At 39.0% G+C, this 10,638-nt stretch overlaps 1 protein-coding gene across 7 annotated transcripts; it reads left to right on the top strand.

Moving 5' to 3' along the window:
• The first annotated feature begins 2,926 nt into the window (after window positions 1-2,926).
• Window positions 2,927-5,912, top strand: LOC137817504 (protein PIN-LIKES 3-like). 7 transcript variants are annotated; one of them, XM_068620785.1, is made up of 10 exons: window positions 2,927-3,143; window positions 3,294-3,373; window positions 3,455-3,579; window positions 3,686-3,807; window positions 3,907-4,107; window positions 4,282-4,374; window positions 4,952-5,052; window positions 5,229-5,281; window positions 5,370-5,540; window positions 5,675-5,912. In XM_068620785.1, exons 1-10 carry the CDS (start codon window positions 3,006-3,008, stop codon window positions 5,797-5,799), a joined length of 1,209 nt encoding a protein of 402 aa, XP_068476886.1. In that variant the 5' UTR covers window positions 2,927-3,005; the 3' UTR covers window positions 5,800-5,912. The 7 variants fall into 7 exon arrangements, with proteins under 7 accessions (XP_068476886.1, XP_068476891.1, XP_068476885.1 ...); XM_068620790.1 differs by having other exon boundaries at window positions 5,355-5,409; XM_068620784.1 differs by having other exon boundaries at window positions 5,355-5,540.
• Window positions 5,913-10,638: the final 4,726 nt, after the last annotated feature.

The following is a 10,638-nucleotide window of genomic DNA, read 5'->3' as shown; positions in this document are numbered from 1 at the left end:
AACCAAGAAATAAACACAAAGATGACTTAAAATCAAACTTATGTTGATTATAAGGACGCAAAAGAGGATAACATGCACACCCAAAAATACGAAGAAAGGTATAATCAGGTTTAGATGAAAACAACTTTTCTTGAGGACTTATATTATCTAAAACAGGCGTTGGTAAAAGATTAATAATATGAACATCAGAGATAAAAGCCTCACCCCAAAATTTAAGAGGAAGAGCAGCAGTAGAAAGAAGAGCCAAACCTGTTTCAGCAACATGAAGATGTTTGCGTTCGATAGATCCATTTTGTTCGTGAGTATGTGGACAAGTAAAACGATGAGAAATACCATGATCATACAAGATTTTTGTTAAGGAAATAAACTCCTTAGCATTATCAGTTTGAAGACTTTTGATGAGAAAACCAATTTGTTTTTCAGCAAGTAATTTGAAACGCAAAAAGACAGCAGTAGCTTGAGATTTTGAAGTTATAAGATACAACCAAGTATACCTAGAAAAAGCATCAAGAAAAGTAATGTAATACATAGATCCATCACACGCAGTAACATGGGAGGGACCCCAAATATCAACCAAAACTAACTGAAGAGAAGCAGTATAAACAGTGTGTGAAAGAGAAAAAGACAATTGATGACTTTTGGCAATAACACACGAATCACAAAAGGAAGAATTTTTATTACACAATATATTGTTCATTCGCATTACACATTGAACAGTCCTAGATGAAGCTTGACCAAGTCTTTTATGCCACAATTCATACGGAGTCATAACAGAGTTGTGAGAACTAGTATTCACATAGGGTAGCAAAGAGCGATGTAATGAGGGAAAAACATACAAGCCATCACGTATGTTTCCTTGGAGAAGAATCTCCTTAGTATCCTGATTTTTGACAAAGCACTGATTAGGATAAAATTCAAAGAACACATTATTATCACATGCAAACTTAGAGACACTAATAAGATTTTTGTTAATGGAAGGAACATGCAAAAGGTTATGTAAACGAAAGGAAGCATTAGAATCAGAAGAACACAGAGAAGAAGAACCAAGATGTTGAATATGCATACCTGACCCATTTCCCAGTTGCACAGTATCATTACCAGAATAGTTCATTTTCTTGGAGAAGATAGAGGAATCATGCGTGATATGATGAGTGGCGCCGCTATCGGGATACCACAGGGGGTCAGTGACGATGGAAGGGGTTCCCAAAATTGAAGGTTCAGGGTCACCTACAGAGGAAGACTGAAAATGGGCAGTATTAGCAGAAATATTGGATGGTAAAATAGGAGCAGACCTGTGCCAGCAATGAAGAGTAGTGTGGCCAAATTTAAAACAGAGTTGGCATTGAACCCAAAGAGGTTGAGAAGAAGAAGAATCGAAAACCCCACTCCATGAACTCTTTGTGAATCTCGAAACTGTGGTTGTCGTTTATTGAAGGAATGACGGGCAGAGCCACGGCCGCCACGCAAATTGGTTCCACGAAACGAAGATCGTGAAGGGGCCGAAGGGTTCCATTGAGTGGATGCAGTATTAGCTTGAATGAAAGGTCGATAAAGAGACTTATGTTTGTCAAACCTCTCTTCTTGAGCCAGGAGCAAAGCTTCAATGTCCTCAACAGTGTAGGGATCAAGACGGGACGTGACAGAGGTGATGAACAAATCATACTCCTCAGGAAGACCATCCAAGATGGCTTCAAGATGATCTTCTGTGGAAACCTAAGAGCAAACAGCCGCAAGAGAATCGATAACCCGCTTGATGTCAAGAAGATAAATGCTGATAGATCGATCCCGCTTAGGGGTTTTCAACTGGGTTTTGAGCTTGCGAACTCGTGCACGGGTATTGGACGCAAAGTAGACATTCAGCTTGTCCCAAATTTGATAAGCCGATCGTAAACCCACCATTTTGGTTAACTAAGAACTCGACATAGAAGCCAACAACCAAGCAACCAGAAGATTATCTTGTTGTTTATGTAGAAGAAAAAGGGAATTAGGGTTCTCTTTACCAGAAGAGAGAAACGACGAAGGAGTGGAAGACGATTCCAACAATTTGAGTAAATTGAGACCTTCGACCTACGCAAGAACCTGTTGAGTCCAAATCAAGAAGTTGTCATCGGTGAGTTTCAGGGAGAGAGACGTAGGAAAGGTATGAAGTTGAGAAGAAGGAGAGGAAGAGGATGAAGGCGTTTCGTTATCGGAAGCAGGAGAAGATGAAGAAGACATGATCAGATTCAAGAAAAAAATGAACCTGCTCTTGATACAATGTAAGATGAAGAAGATGAGTAAAGGTGAAACTGTAAAAGTGAATATTATTCAGTAAAAGTAATATTACATAGGGCTGAACCTGTAGTTATATATGGGAAGAACCAATGTAAATGATCCACTACAACAGAAACTAACAGCTAAGTAACAACACTCCCAGTATTATATCTAACATTCTGAAAATTCTACTCCTAAAAAATTATTCTGAAATGTATTTTATGTGTATTGAAAATTTTGATTTGAAAATTGTGTTTCAAGAATCATTGTCTGAAAATTCCAAAAAGCTGGTTAAGAAATTTTTCAAACTTATTTTTAGAAAGGATTAAATGACTAAAAACAAAAGCATACTAACTTATTAACTCGGTCACTCTCCAGTAGTTTCAACTAAACCCACACATACAATTTCTCTATCGGTATTTATTCACCGTTGGTGTTGGTGCTGGAATTTGAACAGAGGGAAAGCTAACAGAAGTTAAATCAGTGAAAGTACTTTAGTTTGTGGGGTTCTCCGTTCTTCCCAATTTATTAAAAACAGGTCGGGTATCACTCCTCTGCAGCTGCCAGTGCGATAGAATATTGTTTAGATATTAATTGTTTGTTAGATGGTTTCAAGAGCCACGCAAAATCGTCATTACGGAAGCATGATGTTTGTCTTACACATGCAGAGTTTTGATTCGCATACAACTATAAATTGGTAACCTCATCAAACATATTATTTTCACCCTCGCATAGTGTAAAGAAAGAAGACAATGGATTTCTGGAAGCTCTTCACAACTGCACTAGTGCCAGTTCTGAAGGTGCTCCTCGTTACTGGTCTTGGCACATTTCTTGGTCTCCAACGCTTTAATTTACTGAGGGAGAGTGCTGCTAGGAACCACTTGAATGCCGTATGTTTAATTTGTCTCCTTTCTTTCCTTTTTTGGTATAATCTATGTTTCTCTTTATCTCACAAATTATGCGATGCAAATATTATCTTATAAAATGATTATACGAGGTGGAGGTAGACATCAAGAACTAAATGACTTTTTTTCTTACAGCTAGTATACTTTGTCTTCACTCCGGCTCTTGTTTGCAGCATCCTGGCTAAAACCATAACATTTGAGAGCCTGGTTTTGGTGTAGGTTGCTTTCTTGCCACTCTGAATTTTCAATTTTTGTCTTTCATTGGTCTAGCTGATATGCTTTTATGAACTTTGAAGGTGGTTCATGCCATTGAATATTCTTTTCACGTTTATCATTGGGACAGCACTAGGATGGTTGTGCTTGAAAATAACTAAAGCAGCTTCTGATATGCAAGGCCTTGTGTTAGGGTGTTGTGCTGCTGGTAGTTCACTTGCTGTTTTTGAATAGTTAATTTGATAGATCAGATGAAGCCATTGTTCATACAAATTTAATTTTCTCACTGTTATAGATTTGATTGATGTGTACAGGAAATCTAGGGAATATGCCTCTCATCATAATTCCAGCAGTGTGCAAGGATAGTGGTACACCTTTTGGAGCTGTGGATGTATGTAATAAAAAAGGGATGGCATATGCCTCTTTGTCCATGGCAGTAAGGCAATCTAACCTCCCTCGTTACTATAATTGACTACACAAAACATAACAGTGTTTTCAATTAAGATTTTTTCCATTCTCTAATTTGGTTTACCAGATATCAAACATCTACATTTGGACTTTCGTGTACCACATTATCCGCGTATATTCGTGCCGGAATTTCAACGTGAACAAGGTTGATAATTCCACAGTTGGTCCAGTGTCAGCCATAGAAGCAGATCTCGAAAACCATTCAAGTACACCAGAGGTTACTGCAGCACACACCAATGATCTTGTCACTCAGTTTAAAAGTGATACGGTCTGTCTTCTGATATATTTGGAAATATGGACACCTTATATGTGCACTTCAACTTCACCTGTGTTCTACTCCACCAATCATATCTAACACACTTTTGCAAATTGACATCCCACGTGTTGCCTTTCAGATATTTCTACAGCACCATGTCAAATAACAATTTCCATTTTTTTACAGGTATCAAAAGAAAACCAGATTATTAAACCATTAAAAACATTAGTAAAAAGGCTCAATTTGAAGATTCTATTAGCACCTCCAACAATGGGATCGGTAATTATTTTCTTATTTTCTTTTTTTTTCTTTATCCCCCTTTTGTTTATCCATGTCCAATGAATAATAGAAGCTAAATTTAGACGATTTCAGTCCTTCAGAACTGCACTAACTTTTCGTTTGATTCATTTGGTTAAGAGTAATAATACGTTCACAATCATAAGATTATAATTTAGAAAGAGAAATATTTTTTTTAAATAAAATAATTTTAAAATTGTATTGATCAAATTCACTTGGTGCATTTGAGTTTACAAAATATTAATCTGACAACTTTAAGTTGAAATGCAATGACTAATACAATTTTAAAATTACTCTATTTTAGAAAAAAATAATAATAATTCTCTTTCTAGTTATGGTGTATGATTCTTAACATATCAACAAGAAAGCATGCTAGAGAAGTCAACGTTATAACTTAGTTCAAATTTGTAATGGAGGTGGAAGTTATTTGTATCCCTTGGTTCAGGGTTTGAATCATGATGCAATTCTGATTATTGACTAAATCATGTATTGATATATCACTATTAGCGTTACTGAAACCATCTTATTTAGTGACAACGGTGGTTTTTGGTATATGTAGATTCTAGGACTAATAATCGGTGTAGTTCCTCCTTTCCAAAAGATGTTTGTTGGTGATGATGCTCCTTTTCGTGTGGTTGAAGACTCTGCATCCTTGCTGGGGTAAGTTGCCTCCTCTTGTAAAAGACTCAGCCTCTTTAAATTTGCTTTATCTGATTCGGTAACTATAATGTTAGAATCAAAATACTATGGAACCAAAAATGTATTACTATGTCATGATCCAAGTAATTAAGAAAATGAATTATTATTGTTATTGTTATATGACAAACATTTTGCAGGGACGCATGCATTCCAGCAATGACTTTGTTAGTTGGAGCAAATCTTCTGAATGGTAATAACCAACATCATCTTTTAATGTTCGTTTTCATCTTTGCGTTTTGAAGAAAAATATGAATTTCATTCAGGGTTTAAACGGTCAGAACTGAAGGTTTCACTTCTTGTGGGGATCATCGTGGTTAGGTACATGGCCTTACCAATTTTAGGTGTTGTCATTGTAAAAGGTGCAATTCGTTTTGGCATTATCCACCAAGATCCATTATACCACTTTATTTTACTCCTTCAATACGCTCTTCCACCTGCAATAGGCATAAGTAAGTTCATTAAGATTAATATGAAAATTTAGCGTTTCATATACTAATTAATTGCTTTAGATGATTAATTAGGCGTACCAAAATCTCTCAATCATTTTCACTTTTACTTATATTTTACTTTGTGACTCTGCAAGGTACAATTACTCAATTATTTGGAGCTGGTGAAACAGAATGTTCCATTGTTATGCTAGCAACTAATGTCTGTGCCTCGTTTACTCTAACACTATGGTCCACATTTTTCATGTGGCTTGTTCTATAAATGTATTCGTTGTTACCTTGTTGTGTCTTATGGTCAAAACTGCATGTTGCTTAGTCAATTAGCGTTATAGTGGAATGCAGATTTAATTCCTAGCTGCTTCACTTTGTAGCAAATTACTTCACTCATCTCTAGTATGATAATTATTGAGCCAAGTAACGTTACTCAAATAACTTCATTTTTATCTTTTGTATGAAATATATTTAGTTAAACAAAAAGACCCTTTCTAATAAAAAAATGAGATAAATAAATACTAATTAATTGTTGATCTTATCTTGTTAAGATTGAAACAAACAAGTGTTTTTTCTTTTTTAAATATTACATGACTAAGATTTTAATAATTTATGTTTAATTGTATAACCCAAATTTACTACTCTTACTCTTGTCTAATTAAAATAATAATAATAATTCTAAATGATCGCAAGGTCTGAAAATTAAAAATTAGAATTATTCTTTTGTGTTGGTTTTCATATTTTAAAAAATTACGTCAAACTATGACAAGAACGAAAACAACCTCCTACTTGTTGTAGAATTTATATTAGACTACTTTTCTATGGCGTATACGCGTCTTTAGGTGAAATTACTACTTTAAGTCAATTCAAAACAAGAGAAGAAAATAACAAGATATGAACAAAACATTTAGTAAATAAATTTGTGAGATGAATCACTTTATTAACTAAGTGCATTAAATAAGTAAGAGCATAACACTAGCGCAGAAATGCTAAACAAGTGTGGTTATTTTACATTTACAAATGCGGCTATAGAGTCGCATTTGATCAGCACGCATTCGTAAATCAGAGAGATACAAATGCGACTATATAGCCGCATTTGTAAATACTATTTATAAGTGCGGCTATTTCAAATAGTCGTATTTGTATATTCTTCTGAATGAGGGGTGAGGGTTTAGGGGTTTAGGGTTTACAAATGCGGCTATTACCATAGCCGCATCTGTAAATCATGCGTTTGATTTACAAATGTGGCTTTGGTAAATAACCGCACTTGTAAATAGTGGTTTTTTTTTAGTACAATCTGTTTTGTCCCAAAACAATATAAATTAACCTGTATATTTATCAAAATGTACCCAGCCAGACAAATACATAAATATAGAGATAAATTCAGAGAATCAAAATGTACATTACAAACAAGTAATCAAATTACATATTAAACCTACACTATTGATCAACTATCCTATAGTTATAAAAATTTATGAAATATGTGGACCAAGAATGTCTCACATATGACAAGGCTTCCGAATTCATTGGTATTTCTTCTGTGAATAACTGCATTGCAAAATATAGTTGACATAAATTAGTTTTTTGATACATATATGTTCAAGAATTATAAAAATGATTTAACATATCATGTTACCTCTTTCCAACCAGTTTTAACACCTAGTCCTATAATGGTAATCATCAATTGCATAATGTAATAGCCACACTCATAGCTTCCTGGTTGTTTATTACACTATAATTCAATAAAAAGTAAAAGTTAGTATATTGATAAACAATGATAAGAGAAAGAAAAAAAATTACAAACCGTTATTCTTATCCAGTTCAAATTATTTGAACTGGATCGACCTTCTAGGATGTTATATCCACGCCATGAACTTGTTAATACAAAAAACCTCGTTAGTAGATGGTTAATTAGTAACATACAAAGTAAAGTTTATAGTGTACTTACGTATCAATGATATTCTTAAAATTTGTGGGTATCTTCTTGTGTAGGGAACAAAACCACACAACAGTCTTATCAACCATTGATAAGACAAGTAACTGCCAATGATGCGTATATCATCAATGAAAAGAGTTAGTAAATATTTAAAACATGAAATAGTAATAATTGATGACATATAATTAAACTTACTCATTAATATAAGAGCGTAAATAAATTTGTTTTCCCTCTTTTTCCAAGGTGTTAGTGATGTATGCTTGAGTCTCATATGACCTTGGTCCAACGGGATTAGTATATGCAAGATCTAAGAATCCATACACATTTTCCTTCTCCTCAGTGAGATAGACTCCATGCAAAAACCTACAAGTTATTAGTTAAAGCATAATCATTAATAATTTAACATAAAGTAAATTGAATAATAGGTAAAGATACTTACATCATAAAAAAATGAATTATATTTATATTGAGCTCCCGATTCCCAGATACAAATTCTAATAAATTTCTGTTGTACATCATTAGTGGCAGTTCAGTGTTTATTTGAAAAAACGTATCATCCCATGGAATTGCAAAAGGTTCATTACCAATTTGACTAGCAATTAGACCCAAGGAAGCTATAGGATCGTCAACTAGAACCTCACGCTTCTTCTCCGGACTTGGTTTCCGAAAAGGTTTCTACAAGATAAAGAACATTTGTATTAAATTATATGTGTACCGCCCTGGTGAACGGGTGTGATGACGTGGCATCCTGCTACAGTGTAGGCGTGTTGACAAGGCGCCAGGTTGGCAGATAGGAAAGAAGTCGGGAGGCACGTGTGGTCGCCGATTGTTAAGTTGGCGTGTTCCGACTTCCAGTTTACCAGAATAGGCGATCGCCAGGTTGCAGATGGAGTCGCCAGATGCAGACTCAGGCGACCAAGCAGTCGGAGATCGCCAGAACAAGCACATCGCCGAAGGTGAAGGAGAAGCAGGTTATGAAGGCGGCCGGCGAGACCACAGGGAAGGTGTATGAAGGCCCTAACTCGCCAGTTTCAGTAGAGATCGCACTCCTAAGTTAGCTATGCACTGGGCAGTACCATGCATAAGTAACTTAGCCAAAATAAGAGTAGAAGCAGCGCCAAGTCAGTGAGCCTCCAGATGATGGCACGTGTACAGACGGATGCGAGCCACGTGTCCAAGTCTGTAACTGCCAGGAGAGAGAAAACCACCAGGTATATAAGAGTTCTTAACAGACTTTTTTGAGGTATGCACGTTCAGTTCATACACTTTACGCTTGCGAGTGAGAGAGGATTTGCACGGTTCTCGTTCTTAGTATTTGGTGATACCGTCACTGACTTGAGCGTCGGAGTGCGATCGGCCGCAGCGGCACCGTATCGTTTCTTTGCAGGTTCTTGAGATAGATCTAGAGGAGGAACGGAGGTGAGAAGCGGCGCGCACGATCCTTTGACGAGGCATTCTCCCGCGCTCCGGTCAACAGGCAGGATCATCAGGCGCCCACCGTGGGGCCGTGTAAAGCTTGCTCCCATCCACAGCGTGAGTTCGTGGAAGTTTTCGAGATTTTCGGCGTGGTTGTGTGCTGGTGCAACCGTCGTTCGTGGTTTCTTTGAGTTTCGTTCGGTGAAGTTTGCATTTTGAACCGTTCGTTTGGCTTTTCGATCGGTGGATTCGAGTTCTTTCGTGTGCTTGGTTGATTCGCGGGGAAACGGTGGTTTTTGGTGAAGCTGCGATTTTCTTCGAAGGTTTGCGGTGTTCTTGGATTCTTGCGCAGTTTCTTGAGTTTTCTCCGGTTGATCGCTGTTTCGATCGTGGTTGAAGTGTTGTTTGCTGTATTTCTGTGGTTCGCTGAAGTTGATGAGAAAAATGAGAAGCAATCGTTCCAGTCCCGTGGCGCCTGTCGCAGCTGAAGGCGACGCCGCCATGACCATGGCGCAGATGGCAGAGATGATGCGCTCGTTGCAGGCCACTGTGGAAGCCTCGCGCGTCGAGCAGGCGAGGATACATGAGGACCTGGTCGCCTCTCGCGCCAGGAACGAGGAGCTCAGCAAGGTAACTGAGGAGCTACGTCGAGCTCTTCAGGAGCAGCAGGGACGTTCTTCTGCTGAAGAGGTGGCACCGTCGACACCACCTCGTGTGTTCCCAATGCCTTTTATCCAGGCGATTACCGACACGCCTATTCCCACGAGTGTGGTTCCGGTTAAAGCTGTTTTTACCGGCGTGGAGGATCCAGAGGCTCATCTGACCACGTTCCACACGCAGATGATGCTGTCGGGAGGGTCAGACGCCGTCTACTGCAAGATGTTCGTGAGTACGCTCCAGGGAACGGCGATGGAGTGGTTTGTGAGCCTGCCTAATGGCCACATAACCAATTTTCAACAATTCTCGAAAATCTTTGTCGAGCAGTACATTGTGAATAAGGCACCGCCGAGGGTGTCCTATGATCTGTTTGATATAAGGCAGTACCATGGGGAGTCCCTCAGAGACTACCTCAATCGCTTCGGAGCACAGATGGTCAGATCGCCGGCCAAGGATGAAGAGATGCTGGTCTATGCCTTCAAGAAAGGCGTGCAGCCAGGGCCATTCTGCGAGGCCTTGATCAGGGCTCATCCAGCGACGTTTGCTGAAGTCAGGCGACTTGCGGTGGCCCACATCGCCGACGAGAGTGAAGTCGCCGAGAAGAGAGGTAGCGTGGCTCCCGCCAGACCACGCGCCCAGACCAGGATCCAACCGCAGAGGGTGCTGGAAACGGCGGCGGCAGCCAGGAAAGACCAAAGGACTCGCTATCCTTATGATAGGAGAAATAAGGGAAGAAGCCAAGCGCGCCAACAGCCAGCACGCCAACAACCAGCACGCCGGGAATACAATCGCCCGCCTAAGCACAAATTCTCATGGGACTAGCGGACCTGATCGCTATCCCTAACATATCTGCTAGGTTGAAGGCGCCCGAGAAGGTGGGCGACAAGGTGCTGGGGTCAAAACCGGACGCCTGGTGCGAGTTCCACCAGTGCTATGGCCACAACCTGGACTCGTGTTTGTCTTTAGGATACCAGCTCGACGATCTGGTTAAGAGCGGGTTCCTAAACGACTATCTGCTGGACAGAAGGACCGGAGGAGCGTCGAGTTCCCAGCCAGCGGGTGGAGAAGCCCAGCAACACGAGATGCCTATCCATGGAGAGA

This window comes from Phaseolus vulgaris, unplaced genomic scaffold, assembly GCF_000499845.2.
Source record: "Phaseolus vulgaris cultivar G19833 unplaced genomic scaffold, P. vulgaris v2.0 scaffold_96, whole genome shotgun sequence".
Lineage (NCBI taxonomy): Eukaryota > Viridiplantae > Streptophyta > Magnoliopsida > Fabales > Fabaceae > Phaseolus > Phaseolus vulgaris.
The sequence above is the reverse complement of the archived record's forward strand: the minus strand, read 5'-3'. Positions and strand labels throughout refer to the sequence as shown.